The 20,628-nt window shown below is 46.8% G+C and overlaps 1 protein-coding gene across 1 annotated transcript in view; it reads right to left on the minus strand.

Moving 5' to 3' along the window:
* Positions 1-1,213: 1,213 nt before the first annotated feature.
* The window catches only part of ATP9A (ATPase phospholipid transporting 9A (putative)), a 177,004-nt gene continuing 157,589 nt past the window's right edge, over positions 1,214-20,628 (minus strand). Inside the window, exons 26-28 of the mRNA XM_077460534.1 lie at positions 18,723-18,780; positions 18,007-18,210; positions 1,214-2,658 (exon numbers count right to left, since the gene is read on the minus strand). Of these exons, the coding sequence (XP_077316660.1) occupies positions 2,522-2,658; positions 18,007-18,210; positions 18,723-18,780 (399 nt within the window). The 3' untranslated portion in view covers positions 1,214-2,521. The remainder of the gene's footprint in view (positions 2,659-18,006; positions 18,211-18,722; positions 18,781-20,628) is intronic.

Consider the following 20,628-nt stretch of genomic DNA (forward strand, 5'->3'; position numbering starts at 1 on the left):
CCCTTGCACCTCTCCTGCAGCTGCAGCACACCCCTCGTCTCTGCCCCAACCTAGGGGCGCTGCGCATAACAATTTTTTATTTTTTTGTAGTGTACACTATAGGATTGTAAAAGACCCAAGACACCTTTTGGGTGCTCCAAGAAAATTAGTATTGCAGTGCATGTAGTGTCCCGTGACGAACAGTGGGTGTGGCCAAATTGTGGTAAAAAAATGGAAGAAGCTTAAGGAGCGTAGTGAAACCAAACAAGGTCAGTCTGCCCCCCAGTCCAGTCCCCCCCAGGTTAGTCTGTGCCCCAAAACAACTACCCCAGGTCAGTCTGTCCCCCAGTACATCCCCTTCAGGGCCATCTGTCCCCCCGTATAATCCCCCCTAGGTCAGTCTGTCCCCCAGTATAATCCCCGCCACGTCAGTCTGTCCCCCAGTATAATCCCCCCCGGGCCAGTCTGTACCCCAGTCAAATCGCCCCCCCCCCACCAATATAATTGGAAGCACTGGAAGCCGATGGGAGGGGAGAGGGGGTAGGATGACTGGTGCTGAAGGGCTGCCACTGATGTGACTTGGTTTTAGGTGAACTGAAACCCAGACACAGGATCTAAAACCCGGGCTGTCCGGGTGAATCCTGGACAGGTGCCAACCCTACCCCCCCCCCCCCCCCACCTTGTCTCAGCAATTGGCAGCAGTGAGCAAGCCAGAACTCAGCAGCAGCGCCCCCACATCTCCACCTCCCCTGATATCAGCATTCGACAGTCCCTGGCAGCTGACCCCAGCCCTCCTCCAGACCCTGCTTCCTAGTTCAACCCCAGCTTCTTTCTAGCAGAAGCACAGGGTCAGGGGAGGTGCACTGTGATGTAAGGGAGGGTGGGGGCTCTTGACTTCTGATGGTGGAGGGGGCTCTTGACTTTCAATGTAAGGGTAGGTGGGTGCTCTAGAATCTAGTCCTACAGATATAACCGGCCCTTTGCGGTCAAACAAAATGCTGAAGCAGCCCATGATAACGAAGTTTGGCACACCTGGCCTACAGGTTCCCACAGACATGTCCACACCATGATATTCCGTGAACTAGTTGCTCTCAACCACCATCAGAAGGAGCTGCATGGAAACACTTTGCATGGGGATAATCGAGTAGCCCGTCTCGTAGAAACATAAATATACAGGTAGCGGACCACACTGCTGGAATGAGGACCTTCAGGAACCCTAAGCCAGTGTAGCGTCTTTCTTCCAGGGAATGTAGAGACATGTATAAATTCACATATATAAATGCAGATATAAAGTCAAAAGGCAGGTAGACGTTCAAGAAAATAAAAGGCTGTTTGAAAACCACGAGAAGGGATTTTAAAATTGGGAGTTGCTGAAATCATGAACTCTAAGCCACGTTAACATACTTTCCGGACAATGCAAGCGCAGCAGATTTAGATCCATGTTCCTGAAGCGGGTGGACCTAGTTCACAGCGGTGCACATGACAATGGAAATCACATTGGTGCCTGTTCACAGCACGGTTTTGGAAAAGGGGACCTGTGCTACTTTGGTGCAATTCCAGCACAGTTCTCGCCTCCTAGACTATGCAAACCACGTCCAAGTTGCCCTCACATAAATCGCACTGAAAGTCACATCAAAATCTGTCATTGTAGCCACGTGAATCTAGCCTTAGAAATGCTGTGTCTAGACATAACCCCTCTCTATTGCTGGCACATACCAAAGCCATGAACGCTTGCCCTGCATCGCGGGATCTTTTTATTTCCAAGGTTTAGATCTACTCAGCTATGAAGTCCTGAGTGGAGCTGCACAGAACCAATCCAAACGTCCCTTTGTTACCTGTTACAGTTTTTTTTTTTAGTACTTAGCAGAACATTTTAAATTGCAATTAGATATTTTCCCTTAACAGAACAAAAAAAAAAAAAAACACATAAATATGACCGCTGGGTCAAGTGGCCAGTTCCCATATTGTTCTCTGCTGGACATACAGTGTACAGTTTGGAGAAGCCATTTTTTTTTTGGGACAATACACTGACAATTGTTCACATTTACAACAGGCAGGTTCCCACACACTGAGGGCTCAGGTGGTGTTCCTGACCATGTTCTTCAAACAGAAGAATAACGGATCATAACAGGAGGTAATCACAAACCACGTCTTCCTTGACTTGATGTTCTTCACATCACTGGAGACCCAATCTACATCTGTATATTACACACCACTTGGCGATATCCAAGATGACGGCGATGGACATCCATAGATGAGGCATTTGTGAAATTCTGATGGTGACGTCTCCAAAAGGTCGGATTTTTTTGTTTGTTTTGTTATTGTTTTTTTTGCAGCTTAGCGTCAAGGTCCACTACAATAGGCCGGAGTCACAAAAACCCTGTTTGTTTCCATCGAAGATTTTTTACATTCACTGCTTGATCATCTTCCAATGTTCACAAACTTGTATGTAAACGTCCTTTCCTTCATCCCTTGTTCAGAAAAAAGCAGCATAAGAAGTGCGCACCGGGTATTGGTGGTTCCAGCGCTCACGTTGGTGGGTCTAGGTTGTCAACTTGGAGTAGCTGGGGGGAGAGAACTTTCGTCGCAAGTATTTTAGGACGTAGAGGGGAAGACAGCTGACCAGTGTGATGGCGGTCACTTTCCAAAGGAAGGACAGGGTTGTGATGAAGTAAACATCTGCAGTACACAAAAAGAGGGTTAAAAATCAGACTATGGAAAGCAAATTTTAGGCCACTTGTTATTTTAGATGACTGAAAGCTCTGGCACTTCCCGATAGGCTGGATGCTTCACTCTACCCTTCCCCCCACACATTCCTATTGGTGATTGGAGGTAGCCCATCATGTTCAATGTGAGGGAGGCAAATCAGCAAGTTTCTGAGCTTTTCTGATCAGAATGGTCCACCCACAGGGTTGCCAACCTCCCGCAGCATTTTTTACTGACAAAACATGGAAAATTTACTGGCGGCGCACATTTTTTACTTGGCAGCCTGAGAAATGAAAGAACTCCTATTGAAAACTAACACAGTGAATATTCGTATAAACATGATATGGAAACACTGGCAATACTTATAACAAAGTCATTTGCTTGATATACACTTAAAGTCAACACAGCATGAAATTATCAGCCCCCCGATATTTACTGGCAGTTGGCAACCCTGGTCCATCATTCCTTGTAAGTAGTGAGAGCAGCAAAAGCTGCTGTGTGTACGAGAAGGAACCACTAGGTGCCAGCACTTTGCATTTACATTTACACATACATACATTATATATATATATATATATATATATATATATATATATATATATATATATACACACACACACACACACACACACACACATTATATATATATATATATATACACACACATCTCTCCATCTCTCCCCCTCTCTATATCTCTCTCCATATCTTTATATCTCTCCTTCTATATCTCCCTCTCTCCATATTATATATATATATATATATATATATATATATATATATATATATATATATATATATATATATATATATATATATATATATATATATATATATATATATATATATATATATATATATATCTCCCCATCTCTCTCCCTCCCCCTCTCCCTCCCCCTCTCCCTCCATCTATATCGCTCTCTCCCTCCATCTATATCGCTCTCTCCCTCCATCTATATCGCTCTCTCCCTCCATCTATATCGCTCTCTCCCTCCATCTATCGCTCTCTCTATCCAGCTATCTCTCTATAAACTTACAAAGTAATTAACATTTTTCTTCAAGTGGTAGTAAACCCTTACATATATCAACTTAGGTAATACACAGGGATGAAGCAAAGCCTCCTGTATAGGTTGTACCTGTTTATCTGCAGCCTCCTCTCCTCTACAGATGTTCAAAGTACAGATGTTGCACAGCCCAAAACAATATACCGCTCAGGTGAGTATACCCACTTAAGTCCCATGGGGGTGCCCACCACCGTGTGTGCCAAGAGAAAACATAATGGCTGCGCACCATTGACTTGATCAAGGTGAAAATCCTTTATTTCTCCATAAAGTGAGACAAACAGCTCAAAAAACTGAAACACGTTAACAGCTTGTTATTCCTTTATCCAGTTTGATCCGCTTATGGATAAATTAGAAGATTTTCACCTTGATCGAGTCAGGGGTGTGCAGCCATCATCTTCTATTTCTCTACAGAATTTATACAGCATTCCTTAGCTTCAGGAGGCAGAGAGCCAGGACCAACACTGCACAGTATATAGATAGCGGGGGGGGGCTGAGTGTAATCTGAGACTTAAGTGGAGGGAATGAACACCCATACAATGCAGTTCTACCCAGCGGCATCAACAGAATGCCATAACAAGGCAAGGATGTAGAATTCCCTTCCACAGGCGGGGGTCTCAGTGGGGGGAATCGATCGTTTCAAGAAACTTAAATAACCACCTGAACGACCGCAACATACAGGGATATAAAAAGTAATACTGACATATAATCACACACATAGGTTGGACTTGATGGACTTGTGTCTTTTTTCAACCTCACCTACTATGCAACTATGTATAACTGCAAACTAGCGCGCACACACACACACACATTCTCATAGAGACACGTGCACAGCTGAGGCCATCAATCGTATGCTGGAACAGGGTGGGGCTCGTCTCCGGATTGTTTTGGGGATGGCATTGAATCCAGTGATGCTGAACCTTGGCACCCCAAAAGTTTTGGAACTACATTTCCCATGATGCTCAACTACACTTCAGAGTGCATCAACATCATGGGAAATGTAGTTTCAAAACCCCTGAGGTGCCAGGGTTCACCATCACTGAGTCATAGGTTTCCAGACCTCTCCAGAGAAGTTTACTCTGTCTGGAGAAGTACGGACGGACGGTGGGTCCTGGTTACATTCATCAGCTCTGGCCTTAAAACTGTTGGACCTAGTCATTTTTTACTTTTTTTAAACAAACTGACACGTTCTATTATTTTGTCAGTGCACCAAATCCCACTTTCCCCGGATCTCCTCCGGCCACGGAGGTTGTGGCATTTGACAGCTGAATGGCTGTGCTGGGATTTAGTGTCGGCTGGCAGGAAACCTTGCATAGACACTGATCGCAGGACTCATGGTGGCTTCCGAAGGACATGGGAAGTTGAATTGAAGATGAAAGCAGGTTCTTTGCGTGTACTTCAGTAATATTATTAGCTCGGGCTATTCTTAAACTGACCAGATTCAATATATAGGAGAGATGTGGAGGCTTTTCATCTTCCCGGAAATGTAATGCTTTGAATGGAAAAATGAACTACTACTGACCCACAGGAGAACATCAATCTCCCCAACTGGCTGGAGCCTCGTAACTGCCTAACCTTCTGCTCATAAGCAATTAAAAACAACGGAGTACTGTCTGCGATTCTTTTTTTTTTTTATTTTATTTGCACTAGCATCCAGATTTTCAGGACAAGCTTTTTAGGTGAACCAATAGAGGTGCACCTCAAAAAATTTGAATATCATTAAAAAGTTAATTTCAGTAATTCAAAAAGTGAAACGCATATATTATATCGATTCATTACACACAGAGTGATATCTCTCAAGCATTTCTTTCTTTTAATTTTGATGATTACCGCTAGTGACAACCCAAAATTCAGTATCTCAGGAAACTAGATTACAGAAGACCAATAAAAAAAGTATTTTTAATACAGAATTGTTGGCTTAGTGAAAAGTCTGTCCATGTACAGAATAGTATGCACTCAATACTTGGTCGGGGCTCCTTTTGCACAAATTACGGCATCAATGCGGCGTGGCATGGAGGCGATCAGCCCGTGGCACTGCTGAGGAGTTATGGAAGACCAGGTTGCTTTGATAGCGGCCTTCAGCTCTTCTGCATTGTTGGGTTTGGTGTCTCATCTTCCCCTAGGATAATACCCAACAGATTCTCTATGGGGTTTGGTTAAGGAGAGTTTACTGGCCAATCAAGCAAAGTGATACCATGATCATGTGACCAGGTATTGGCACTTTTGGAAGTGTGGGCAGGTGCCAAGTCCTGCTGGAATATGAAATCAGCATCTCCATAAAGCTGGTCAGCAGAGGGAAGCATGAAGAGCTCTAGAATTTCCTGGTAGAGGGCTGCGCTGACTTTGGAATTGATAAAACACAGTGGACCAACACCAGCAGATGACACGGCTCCCCAAATCATCACTGACCATGGAAACTTCACACTGGACCACATGCAACTTGGATTCTGTGCCTCTCCACTCCTCCTCCAGACTCTGGGAACTTTGATTTCCAAATGAAATGCAAAATTTACTTTCATCCGAAAAGAGGACTTTGGACCACTGAGCAACAGTCCAGTCCTTTTTCTCTTTAGCTAAGGCAAGACTCTTGATGTTGTTTCTGGTTCAGGAGTGGCTAGACACAAGGAATGCAACAGTTGTAGCCCATGTCCTGGATACGTGTGTGTGTGTGTGTGTGTGTGTGGTTGCTCTTGAAGCACTGACACCAGCCATAGTCCACTCCTCGTGAACCTCCCCCAAATTCTTGAATGGCCTTTGCTTCACAATCAAGGCTGCAGTTATCTCTGTTGCTTGTGCGCCTTTTTTTCTACCATACTTTTTCCTTGCACTCCACTTTCCATTAATATGCTTGGATACAGCACTCTGTGAGCAGCCAGCTTCTTTAGCAATGACCTTTGGTGACTTACCCTCCCTGTAGAGGGTGTCAATGATGGTCTTCTGGACAACCGTCAAGTCAGCGGTCTTCCCCATGATTGTGTAACTTACTGAACCAAATTAAGAAACCATTTAAAGGCCCCGGGAAACCTTTTACAGGTTTTTTGAGTTAATTAGCTGATTAGCGTGCGACACCACGAGTCTACAATATTCAACCTTTTCACAATATTCAAATTTTCTGAGATAGAGAATTTTGTCCTTTTCACTAGCTGTAAAAGAAAAATGCTTGAACTATATCACTCTGTGTGTAATGAATCTATAGAATATATGACTTTCACTTTTTGAATTGAATTACTGAAATAAATTAACTTTTTGAATATATTCTAATATTTTGAGAAGCTCCTGTATAGTTTGGACTTTGAAGAATGGGGGGGGGGGGGGATGGGTAAACGCCAAAAGTTTGTCCTGAGAATTTGGATGAGAAAAATTAAGAAGAAAGGATTGAAGAGAGGAGGATACCACATCCCAAAATTCTATATAGAGGACAAAAGAAGGGGCAAAAACGGGTTGGAAAACGCCAACCCCGGGATTTTTAACGGTATACCGTTAAAAATCCCGGGGTTGGCGTTTTCCAACCCGTTTTTGCCCCTTCTTTTGTCCTCTACTGAGAATTTAGATGTTAATACAAATAAAAAAAAAATAATAAATAAAAAAATAAAGAAGTATCCGGACACTACTCAGTTGTTTTTGTTGCAAGCGCACTATTACAGCTACAATCACCTCATCCATAAGCAGAAAAATCCTTACAAAGTTTATCTTGGTAAAAATTGCTTCTGTATTTGCAGTTTGCCTGATTTCCGAGGGGAGTGTGGCGAGGTGTGTGCGTTACACGCGGTCTTTTCCCTAAGGGAAGCGCGGGGCAGGCTGGCTCATGTCACAGGATATGGGGGGTCATGGGAGGTCAGCACAGACATCTTGTGGGTTTAGATAGAGCAAGCCGTGCGGAGTGATACTAGACGATGACTGACAGATTGGAGACCGCACAAAACAACACTTTGTTATCTGCGTGATTTATATCCGGGGGAGGGGTTTAGGGTCAGAAAAACTGGAGTTAGTACTTACCGGTAACTCCTTTTCCGGTGGTCTTCCAGGACAGCCCTTGAGAGATGGAGCTCCTCCCATCGACCCAGGAAACACATTGCCACAGTTCAAAAGGCGGTCCCTCAGGTCCCTGGTCAGTCATTCACCAAGAACCGAAGGATGGAACTGAAAAACATATAAACCATAACAGGTAATAACATTAGTACATCATTATAATCAAATAAAGGGTGGGATCGTGCTGTCCTGGAAGACCACCGGAAAAGGAGTTACCGGTAAGTACTAACTCCAGTTTTCCCAAGTGTTCTTCCAGGACAGCCCTTGAGAGGATCCCCAAGTACTTACCAGATTAGGGGGGGACCACGGCCTGGAGGACTTTCCTCCCAAAGGCCTGATCCTGACTAGACATTAAGTCCAGTCGGTAATGCCTTGTAAAGGTGGAAAAGCTTGACCATGTGGCTGCTTTACATACCTGCTCCGGGGTGGCACCAGCTCTTTCTGCCCAGGATGCAGACAACGCTCTTGTGGAGTGAGCTTTAACACCCTCAGGAGGATCTCTATTCAAGGCCTTATACCCCTCTGCTATAGCTAGCCTAATCCATCTAGCTATGGTTACTTTTGAAGCTTTCTGTCCCCTACGCTGTCCGGAGAAAAGGACAAAAAGGGAGTCTGAAATTCTGAATGGATTTGTTACTTTAAGGTATTCTAGAATACACCTCCTCACATCCAATAAATGAAAACGTTCCTCTTTCTCATTTGCTGCATTTTGACAAAATGAGGGAAGGACAATATCTTGGGACCTATGGAAGCTAGATGCTACCTTTGGTAAGAACCCAGGGTCTGTCTTTAGAATGACTCTGTCTTCTAGGATCTGTAGAAAAGGTTCCCTGATGGAAAGGGCTTGGATTTCACTGACCCTACGGGCTGAAGTGATTGCCACCAGGAGTACTGTCTTAAATGTAACAAGCCTTAAGGAGGCCTCCGAGATAGGCTCAAAGGGTGACCCCAAGAAAGCTTTTAGTACAACTGCTAAATCCCAGGATGGGACTTTGGTGACTCTGACTGGCTTGCGTCTAGCGACTGCCTTACAGAATCTAGCGACAAAAGGATTTTCCTGTAAACGTTCATCTAGGTACACACTTAAGGCAGCTATCTGTACCTTAATGGTACTTAGGGTTAAACCCTTGTTTACACCTTCCTGAAAAAACTGTAGAATATTAGCCGTGTTTATGTCACGGCTATTCAACCAGCTATTAAATTTTTGCCAGACTTTTTTGTAAATAGCCCTCGTGACTGGTTTGCGACTCTGTAGTAAGGTCGCAATTACCTCATCTGTCAGGCCCTTACTCTTTAAGATTTCCTCCTCAGTAACCACGCCGAAAGCTTCAGTGTGGCGACCTGTGGATGGTAAAGAGGTCCCTGCGACAGGAGGTCCTGTCTGTAGGGAAGCCTTAGAGGTGGACAATCTGTCAATTGTAGCAACGTTGTGAACCATGGTCTCCTGGGCCAAAACGGTGCTACTAGAATCAAACAGGTTTTTTCCTTGAGGAATCTTGCTAGGACCCTCGGAATGAGATGAAGAGGGGGAAAAGCATACGCCAGACTGAAAGACCATGGAGCTTGCAAGGCATCTACAGCCAGGGGCCGATCTCCTGGGTTTAGCGAGAAAAAATTTGGAACCTTTGCATTGTTTTTGTTCGCAAAAAGGTCTACCTCTGGTTTTCCCCAGTGATTTGTTATGAGATTGAATGCCTCTGGGTGTAAGGACCATTCTTGGTTCGAAATCTTTTGTCGACTCAAGAAGTCCGCCGTGTTGTTCAGCTCCCCTTTCAGGTGGACTGCAGAAATGGATTCCAGATTGGCTTCTGCCCACTGGAAAATGCGTCTGGCTACTACCATCAAACGAGGACTTTTGGTACCTCCCTGTTTGTTTATGTATGCTACAGCCGTCATATTGTCTGAACGGACTTGTAGATGGTGACCCTGTATTGTGGGGTGAAAGGCTAAGACCGCTCTCAGGATTGCTGTTAGCTCTTTCCAGTTGGAAGAGAAACATTTCTCTTCCGAGGTCCACTTGTCCTGGACCCAGCTTGAGCCGAGGTGGGCTCCCCAGCCCCAACTGCTCGCATCTGTTGTCAGTGTTGAAGTGATAGGAAGGACCCAATGAACCCCTTTGTTCAGGTTCTCCCTGTCCTTCCACCACCAGAGGGAGCGTTTTATCCTTGAGGGGATCAAAACTTCCTCCTCCAGATCTCTGCCCCTTAATTGTTCTAGCAGAAACCCCTGAAGGTCTCTTTGGTGGAACCTGGCCCATTGTACGGCTGGAATGGCTGCTGTCATAAGACCTAAGACCGACATTACTTCCCTCACTGTACATTTGGGGCTGCATTGAAGAAAAGATATTCTCTGCCACAGATTCAAAATCTTTTCTTCCGGCAGTATAATTTTTTGATCTACTGACTTGATCCAGTAACCCAGATACAGGATCTCCTGTGTTGGGGTTGTCTTGGATTTCTCCTGGCTGACAATCCACCCTAACCGACTCAGGCTGAGTTGAGTCAACTCCAGATCCTGAGAAAGACGACTCTCCGAGCGTGCTGTTAGGAGTAGATCGTCTAGGTAGGGAATAATTGAGACTGACTGAAGCCTCAGTGGAACTAAAGCCTCTCCGAGAACTTTGGTAAAGATTCTTGGGGAGGATGACAGCCCGAAGGGAAGCGCTCGGCACTGAAAGTGGTAAACCCTTGTGTCTATCTGTACTGCCATTCGAAGGAATTTCTGGCATTCCTCCTTTATTGGAATATGCAGATAAGCATCCCTTAAATCCAGGGTAGCCATAAACATCTCTTTCTGCAGGAGATTCTTTATGGAGTAAATGGACTCCATCCGAAATCTCTTGTAACGGATGGAGCGATTCAATGGTCGGAGATTCATAATTAATCTGAATCTTCCTGACGGCTTTTTTACTACAAAAATGTGAGAGTAAAAACCGTCTCCTTGTTCCTGTATAGGGACTGGTGTCAATACTTCTTGATCCACCATCTCCCCTATCAGTAAGGGTAAGGCCCTGGCCTTTTCTGAGTGACTTGGAAGTTTTGTCACTACAAACTTTGAAGGAGGGCGGCTGTGAAACTCCAGCGCATGACCCCTTTTTATTATGTTTAAGACAAATTCGTTTGAAGTTGTCTCTTCCCATTGTGGAAGGAATTGGCTTAATCTTCCTCCCACAGGGACCCTGGCATCACTGGGGTTTGGGATCCTGATTGGGGCGGCTAAACAGTATGCCCCCTTTTCCTTTCCCTTTATGCCCCGACCAATGTTTTTTGGGGATTGAACTCTTCTCTGGTTTAGAGGGTTCTTTAAAGGGACGAAAAATTTTTCTTTGAAAATTTTTCTTTTTTGCGGGAAAGGTTTTCTTTTTATCCGCCGTCCTTTCTAAGGCGGAGTCTAATTCAGGCCCGAAGACTAAGTCTCCTGTAAAAGGGACGCTGCACAGGCGGGTCTTAGACGCCGTGTCTCCCCCCCAGGTTTTCATCCATACTGACCTCCTTGCTGCCACTGAAAGTGCTGCTGACTTAGCCGCAAATTTTACGGAGTCCGTGGAGGCGTCAGAGATGAAACTGGTGGCCTTAAAAAGCATAGGGAAGGATTTCAGAAGCTCCCCCCTAGGAGTGCCTGCTTTTAAATGTTCTTGAAGTTGCGACAACCAGAACTCCAGGTTTCTAGCTACACAAGAAGTGGCTAGAGCTGGTTTTAAGCCTGCCATAGAGGCATCCCAGGCCCTCTTTAAGACAATGTCAGTTCTCCTGTCCATTGGATCTTTCAGGTGACCCATATCTTCAAAAGCCAGATCAGCTTGTTTTGAGATTTTGGACAAAGGGGCGTCTAGTTTAGGATTTTTATTCCAGACCGCCTCTGGGCTCTCATCAAAAGGGAACCTTCTCTTAAGGGATTTAGGAAAGAAAACCTTTTTATCTGGTTCAGACCACTCCTTAAGGACAAGGTCAGAAAGCACCTTATGTATAGGGAAAACCCTTGCTTTCTTTTTCCCCAGAGCCTCATACATTTGATCATGTCTAGATAACTGAGTTTCTTCCTCCTCAATTTCCAGCGTATCATAGATAGCCCCCATTAGCTCATCTACTTCCTCAAGAGACAATCTATACTTTGAGGCTTTGGATGTTACTTGATCCTCTTCCTGACCCGAGTCAGTGTCAGAGGAATCGGGGCTAATCAACGTGGGGCTAGGCTCCCTGATCATACGGGGCTCCCCTGAGCTGGGTGTTGTAAGGCATGGTGAGGAAGAGATTATAGTTGCTTTACTCGTGGAGGCAGCTGCAGCTGATCCCACGTCAGTGATTAACTCCCGGAGGGACTTAAAGGTCGACGCCATTTCCTCTTTAAAGGAGCCCAAAAACTTTGCTAAAGGGGAATCTGCCTCAGATTTAAGCAAGCTTGCAATGCATTGCTTGCATAGGGCTTTGTTAGAGCCAGAGGACAACCTATTCCCACAATTAGGACACTTTTTGCGGCCTGTCTTGTCTTCCCTTGGGATATCTTTAGCCTGAAATAAGAAGACAAAGGATTTCTTAGCGTCAGCCCCATGTCCCTCCTTCAATCACCAAGTGCAAACAATCTCACTGTGAGTAAACCGCCACCGTGGGGCACTACAGGACCCAGCCTACAAACACCACCACTCCACCAGAGTAATAGCATGCCCAGCAGCCTACCTGGGATTGGCTGGTGCCTGTCTCCGCCGGAGTATCCTGGGGAATAGCCTCCATGGTCCCCCTCTGATGCTCCCGATCCCGCCGCTAGTCCGGTATTGCTGGACGCTGGTCGGGCTTCACAGGCACAGCGCTGGCTCTCCCTCTCCTCCTTGTACCTTTAGAGACCCGGAACCGGAAGTCTCGGCACGCAGTGATGACGCGGTTCCGCCGGAAGTGACGCTCGGCGTCTCCGACCCCACCGCAACAAGGAGCTGAGATGGAGGTTCCACTCACCGCTCCTGGGGGAAACCAGCGCCATTCTGCCCCTGGCCACCTCGGCACTGGAAGGAGGAGGGTAACGGGTCTGCTCCGAATCAGCTGGACGGTACCCGAGCCGTTTAAAAAAGGTATGGACCCAAAACTGCAGCCAAGGAATAGGACCCGGTCCCTCATGGCTACAGGTTCTCAGGCAGCCCCTGAGAGGGGCCTTCAGGTTCCTGGCAACATGTTCCTCCGACGGAGGAAACACAAATGACTGACCAGGGACCTGAGGGACCGCCTTTTGAACTGTGGCAATGTGTTTCCTGGGTCGATGGGAGGAGCTCCATCTCTCAAGGGCTGTCCTGGAAGAACACTTGGGAAAAAAGATTGGTTTCTTTCACTCTGACTGGGATCCTTAATCCAAAAGAAAAATATACTGACCAAACTGTGCCTGGTATTATAATGTACTATAAAATATGAAACAAAGAATAAAGATTATCTAAAAAGGCCGAGAGCAAAGTAAAAAATCTGCAACCAAGAACACCCAACCAGGTCATCTCTTTGGCTTCATCAGGCTGTCATCTGGTCGGTGCACTTTGTGCATTATTGTTGCTCTTTGCCTTCCCTTACTGTGAGAACATTCCTGTATTACCAGCACTAACAAAAGTGTATGTAAAGCACAACCTTTATTTTTATTTTTTGAACGTTTGTATGGAAAAGGTTTTATTCCTGGATGTGTCCCTTCCGGAGAGGTTTAAGGTCCATACACACAGGCTAAATGCCGGAGCGACATCGGCCGGTTCAATAAAAAATGGCCGACACCTGTTCCCCACTGCACCCCTGTTCCCCCCTGTACCGCCTACATACCTGTGCCCTCCCATTCCCCACTGTACCTACTACATACCTGTGCCCCCCCATTCCCCACTGTACCTACTACATACCTGTGCCCCCCCATTCCCCCCTGTACTTACTACATACCTGCGCCCCCCTGTACCGCCTACATACCTGTGCCATCCCATTCACCCCTGTACCGCCTACATACCTGTGCCCCCCTGTTCCTCCTACATACCTGTGCCCCCCCATTCCCCACTGTACCTACTACATACCTGTGCCCCCATTCCCCACTGTACCTACTACATACCTGCGCCCCCCTGTACCGCCTACATACCTGTGCCATCCCATTCACCCCTGTACCGCCTACATACCTGTGCCCCCCTGTTCCTCCTACATACCTGTGCCCCCCCATTCCCCACTGTACCTACTACATACCTGTGCCCCCATTCCCCACTGTACCTACTACATACCTGCGCCCCCCTATATCGCCTACATACCTGTGCCATCCCATTCACCCCTGTACCTCCTACATACCTGTACCCCCCTGTTCCCCACTGTGCCCCCTCCATACCTGTGACCCCCCATTCTCCACTGTACCTACTACATACCTGCACCCCCTGTACCTCCTACACTCCTACATACCTGTGCCCCACGTTCCCCATTGTACATCCTACATACCTGTGTCCCCCCCCGTTCCTCACTGTACCTCCTGCATACCTGTGCCCCCCGTTACTGTACCTACTACTTACCTGTGCCCCCCCCGTTCCCCACTGTACCTACTATTTACCCGTGCCCCCTGCACCTCCTACATACCCGTGCCCCCCCGTTCCCCACTGTACCTCCTACATACCTGTGACCCCCCCATTCCCCACTGTACCTACTACATACCTGCGCCCCCCTTTACTTCCTACATACCTGTGCCCCACGTTCCCCATTGTACATCCTACATACCTGTGTCCCCCCCCCCGTTCCTCACTGTACCTCCTGCATAACTGTGCCCCCCGTTACTGTGCCTACTACTTACCTGTGCCCCCCCCGTTCCCCACTGTACCTACTATTTACCCGTGCCCCCTGCACCTCCTACTTATCTGTACCCCCCGTTCCTCACTGTACCTCCTACATACCTGTGACCCCCCCATTCCCCACTGTACCTACTACATACCTGCGCCCCCCTTTACTTCCTACATACCTGTGCCCCACGTTCCCCATTGTACATCCTACATACCTGTTGCTCACTGTACCTCCTACTTACCTGTGGCCCCCCTGTTCCCCACTGTACCTACTACTTACCTGTGGCCCCCTGTTCCCCACTGTACCTCCTACATACCTGTGCCCCCCCCCCATTCCCCACTGTACCTACTACATACTTGCGCCCCACTGTACCCCCTACATACCTGTGCCCCCCCGTTCCCCCCTGTACCTCCTACATACCTGTGTCCCACGTTCCCCATTGTACATCCTACATACCTGTGCCCCCCCCGTTCCTCGCTTTACCTCCTACATACCTGTGCCCCCCTGTTCCCCACTGTACCTACTACGTACCTGCCCCCCCCGTTCCCCACTGTACCTACTAATTACCTGTGCCCCCTGCACCTCCTACATACCTGTGCCCCCCCATTCGCCACTGTACCTACTACATACCTGTACCCCCCTGCATCACCCGGAACGCTGCACAACCAGGAAGTAGATTGAAGGGCTGACGTACACAGACGTCCCATCTGTACTATTAGCGGTGGCCGGGTGATCACGCTTGCATAAGCACTTTATTATTGCTTCATAATAACTTGTTTTTAGTACGTATATCTTGTAAGGGGGTTTATGTTTTTTTTTTAAATCAGTATACAGTATCACACTATGTGGACAATTCATTTTTTCACATGATTATAGTGGAGCCTTGCACAGTGTACTAAAGTTCTGGTGGAGCGGTGGAGATTCCGTTTTTGACTAAAGGCGCAATATATGAGTTTATGTGGTGAGTGCACCCCCAAAGGGGAGATCCCCTCCCGTGGTGAAGTGTCTGGTGGATGGAGTTTGGTTTATGACCAATCACAGCACAAGTCACTATTGACCTCCTCTGCACCATTGTCCCATATATGAACTTTGTATGGAAGCTTGCCATTTTCTATGATTTGACAAGAGCGCTGCTACAAAATTATCAAGGACTCTTTTAGTTGGGAGTATTTTTTAGTGTTGTTTTCTTTATATTGTATTGATTTTTTTTTTTTTAGCGGCTGCTTTACAGCATTTGATTGTACAATTATTATTGTGACATCGTCTATTACATAGAGACCTTAATTGCTTAGATCTTAAGCACGGAGCGGTGCTTTTATAGGTGGGCCGGTTTATAGCATCTTTGTATTCAGGTCACAATCTCCTGCTGTGCGAATTGGATGCGGAAAATCCCGCATGCAATTCACACTTGTGTGAACCAAGGTAAAAAAAATAAAAAAAATAAAACATTGGAGTGCGGAACGCCCTTATACTTACCTAAGCCCAATCTCAATCCAGCAATGTGCACAAGAACTCTCTTCGCTCTCTCCCTTATCATGGGTTCAGAAACAGCAGCGGCATTCACAGCCAGTGAGGAGGAAGTGAGGGGTGGGCCCGAGATGCACTGTGTGTCTATGGACACACAAAGCTCAGGAACAAACCCAAACAAGTGCCCTCATAGCAAGTGTCTTGCTATGATGTCCACTCAGTGTGTGCGTGTGGGGGGGGGAGCCAGGAGCTGTTTTTTTTTCAAAATAAGAGTGATGACACAATCTTGCTTCATATAAGATAATGCTCTAGAATTTTTTAGCTAGTTGCCTATGAATTCTATTAAAGTGGATCTAAACTCACTATACTTACCTCCTCTTTAACAGTCGAAGCCCACAAGGGGTCCCTTGCTGCTGCTGGCATCTTCTCCCCGACTCCTTCAGGGGTGCCAATCTTCAGCCATCTTCATTGGCCAGCACGGGATGACTGAATATTTACACATACAAAGGAGTCAGTCACCCCCGCCACACATGAACCACATCAGAGATATAAACCGAGTGGCACACATGCCACTCGGTTAACATGTTAACATGCCACGGAAGACTGACTGGTTTATTTTATTGCACAAGAGACACTGCAAGTCTCTTTTGCAATAAATAGCCCGCCTGCTTGTAAGTTTTGTTTTCAAAAATGCCTTTGGTTCCGCTTCAACTCCTTTACAAGCTTATTTATAATGTATTACGTAACTGTTCTTTAAAGGGGTAACACATTGAGAATAGGTGGGTGCCATTGCAAATCAGTCAAGTGTCTTCTCAGTGGCAGCTGGTGCTCAAAATGCGTATGACAGGCACAGTGAGGAAGGTTGAGTGTGCTGCCAGAGCCTCGAGCTTGGGGGGGGGGGGGGTTGGTCGGTGGGCACAAGTGGCTGCGTATGATGGGCACGGTGAGGCTGCGTATGACGGGCACAGTGAGGCTGCGTATGATGGGCACAGTGAGGCTGCAATTGACGGGCACAGTAAGGAAGGTAAAGTGTGCTGCCAGGCACAGTGAGGCTGCAATTGAGGGGGGGGGGGCAGTATTTTTCTGTTTCTGCCCCCCCCCCTCAATTGCAGCCTCACTGTGCCTGTCAATTGCAGCCTCACTGTGCCCGTCATACGCAGCCACTGGTGCCCACTGACCCCCCCCCCACTCACGTGGCTCGAGGCTCTGGCAGCACACTTAACCTTCCTCACTGTGCCCGTCAATTGCAGCCTCACTGTGCCCGTCATACGCAGCCTCACCGTGCCCATCATACGTAGCCACTTGTGCCCACCGACCAACCCCCCCCCACGCTCGAGGCTCTGGCAGCACACTCAACCTTCCTCACTGTGCCTGTCATATGCAGTCTCACCGTGCCCGTCATACGCAGCCACTTGTGCCCACCGACTGACCCCCCCCCCGCCCCACGCTCTGGCAGCACACTCGACCTTCCTCACTGTGCCCATCAATTGTAGCCTCACTGTGCCCATCATATGCAGCCACTTGTGTCCACCCCCCCCCCCCCCACCCACGGGGCTCGAGGCTCTGGCAGCACACTCAACCTTCCCCCCGCTATCATCACACAATTGTGATCAGGGCGCACTCTCCACGCCTCGAGCCCACCCTATTTTGAAGCCTATTAGAGCCTCTGACTCTAATCAGGTGCTTCAAAAATTACCACCTCCTCCCGCCCCTGCCATAGGAATCCATGCGTCCGCCGTCCTGAAAGGGGCCAGGCGCATGGATGGGGGGACGGCGCCCGTGCGCCCACAGTGCTCGGGCCGCCACTGGTCTTACTTATAGTTACATAGTAGGTGAGGTTGAAAAAAAAAAAAAAAGACAAGTCCATCAAGTCCCCCTCTTCCTTTCCCATACATATCCTGCTTGGCCACAGAGCATTATGGGGCCACAGAGAACAGAAGACGGATATATAAGCACAATATAAACAGGTATTCCTGGGATTGCTGAGATTTATATAAAATGTTTCTCACCTATGAACTCGTGTAAGAACACAAGGGAAGCGATGTAACAGGACAGACTGAGGAGCTCCCCCACGATCATCAGCCAATGCCACGTCTGGATGGTCAGTGCCACCATCAGCAGTTCGGTCAGGATCAGGGATGTAAAGGAAATGGCCACGATGTGGACAAACTCAGACTCGAACAGCAGCAAAGCACCATACATGATTATACTCCCTGGGGAGAAAGATAGAAAGTTACTGGAACAGCCCTGGGCAAATTATTTTTCATAATTCAGATCTCATCAAGTAATAGATTCTGCTAGAACAGGGGGTCAAAATCTATTTCAACGCAGGCTGCACCAGCAGTATGGTTGCCCTCAAAGGCATCTGTATCTGAGGTGCGCTACGTACAGAGTTCAGGAGTGCACTATGTACAGAGTGCAGGGTTCAGAAGTTTGTTGCATACAGAGTGCCGGGTCAAGGGGCGCGCCATGTACAGAGCGCCGGGTCAAGGGGCGCGCCATGTACAGAGCGCCGGGTCAAGGGGTGCGCCATGTACAGGGTGCCGGGTCAAGGGGTGCGCCATGTACAGGGTGCCGGGTCAAGGGGTGCGCTATGTACAGGGTGCAGGGTTAACGGGTGCGCTATGTACAGGGTGCAGGGTTAACGGGTGCGCTATGCAAAATGTGCACTGGCCTTGTGTTTGACACGTGTGTTGTAGATCCTGAGGGGAGAGACTGTACGTACCTTGATAAATGCTGATCAGGACCCATATGAGGAATGTCTTATAGGACAATGGTCGTCCCTGGAATATAAAGAGATATAGTCAGGAAGGTATGATATCTCCATATCCATGTTTGAAAATATTCAGCTGTATCTTTTTTTTATTTTATTTTTTATTATAACTAAACCCCAGGCACCAAAATTGCATTTTGTTTTTGTATTTAGTAAGCAAGAATGCACGCAGCATTTCTATGGTTGTAACATTTGGCCGGAGAAAATGGCATAAGCACAAAATCATAAACAAAATGGCATAGAAGAAAGCCTAACAGTTGGCCAATTAAATCATTTTTGTTGGCCAACAAAACCGTGGACTTTTTGTCCGAAGGGCGTTGTCTTGCATACAAAAATGGCAAGGAATTGTCGGCCAACAAATATGAACGTAGTGATGTAATGCGTGGTTTTCCAGCTCTTTAGCGCCACCCTTTGGGCTCCCTCTACTAATTTTGTGTTAGTAGAAGTTTGGTGAGTGTTGATTTGCGCTTTTCATTTTGCGCTTTTCAGTTAGTTTCTGAACGGCCGTTCATCAATCAGACATGTTGTGGAATCAGAGGAGATAATTATTGGCCTTGGAGTTATTGCTTTGACATTATTTTTTGGTTGAATAATAACGATTTGATTTGTTATATTTTTGGATGCATAGAATACACTTTTTGGTTACGTTCTATTGGCAGACAGCATGTCTAATTTTATTTGTTTTCTTTTTTTAATGCACAATAAAAAAATTATGTTGAATAATACTTGGCTGTGTGTTTTACTTCAAATAACAGTTTTGTTAGTAGGCAGTTACATTTAAAAAAAAATACAATGTAAAATTAACAAGGGACACCAATCAATAGCTGTGTCTTTGATCTTATAAACTACGGGATAATGGTGCGTGGTAACTTGCCCAAATAAAAAAAAAAAAAAAAAAGCATAATATTATTCTTGATATCACTAGAAAAAAAAAAGCCTTTCAGAATTAGTTTGCAACAACTCCATCAGTATCACCAGCAAAGCAGCTTCATTATTATCCCATTAAAGAAGAAGAGAATTGTGCGCTGCATTTCCAGATTTCATCATTTGCCGCGTCACGAATGTTAATTCTCCATTACGAACGCTCGTTTACAAGACCGACCGCTTCCGGCTCGTCCTTGCTTCCGAGCATGCGTGTTTGTACTTTGGACGTTTGTCCGACGGACTTGTGTACACACGCTCGGAAAATCCCACAACACACATTTGTTCGCGGAAAATTTATAAACCTGCCGTCCAACATTTGTTTGCGGAAAATCCGACAACAACCGTCGGATGGAGCGCACAAACGGTCGGATTTTCCACCAACAGCCCGTCATCACACAGTTCCCGTCGGAAAATCCGATCGTGTGTACGAGGCTTAACAGTGCATAGGGGTGGCCAACACACCAAAGATCACACATTACTGCAATGTGCAGATGGAAACGGAGCCCAAAACGGCACTTCGGCTGGGTTCACACCATCGCTGCATGCAGCAGGGGGTCCGGTGCGTCCAGGTCCGATTTCAGCCCGAATTTTCGGCTGAATTCAGATCTGAAAAAACGGACCAAAAGACGCACAAGAGGGCTCCTGTGAAAATCTGCACCAGAGATATGTGAACCGGCTCCATAGAGAGCCGGTCAAAATCTCCTGCTATAGCGAATTTGATGCGGAGAATCCGCATTCACTTCGCAATGGTGTGACCCCGGCCTTATAAAAAGCTTGCTGTGCCCAGCACTGGATGAGGTCCATCTTGTTGGGAGGACATTAGATGAGCAAAGATAACAAGGGAAATATTTAGTTACTTGTAGCAGCCAGAAAGGCAGTTTGGTTGCTATGGGTTACTACACTTTATTAAATACAAGCCTGTTTGTGCACTGCT

Source organism: Lithobates pipiens, unplaced genomic scaffold (genome assembly GCF_037356315.1).
Source record: "Lithobates pipiens isolate NorthernLeopardFrog02 unplaced genomic scaffold, aLitPip1_a1.2 Scaffold_28, whole genome shotgun sequence".
NCBI lineage: Eukaryota > Metazoa > Chordata > Amphibia > Anura > Ranidae > Lithobates > Lithobates pipiens.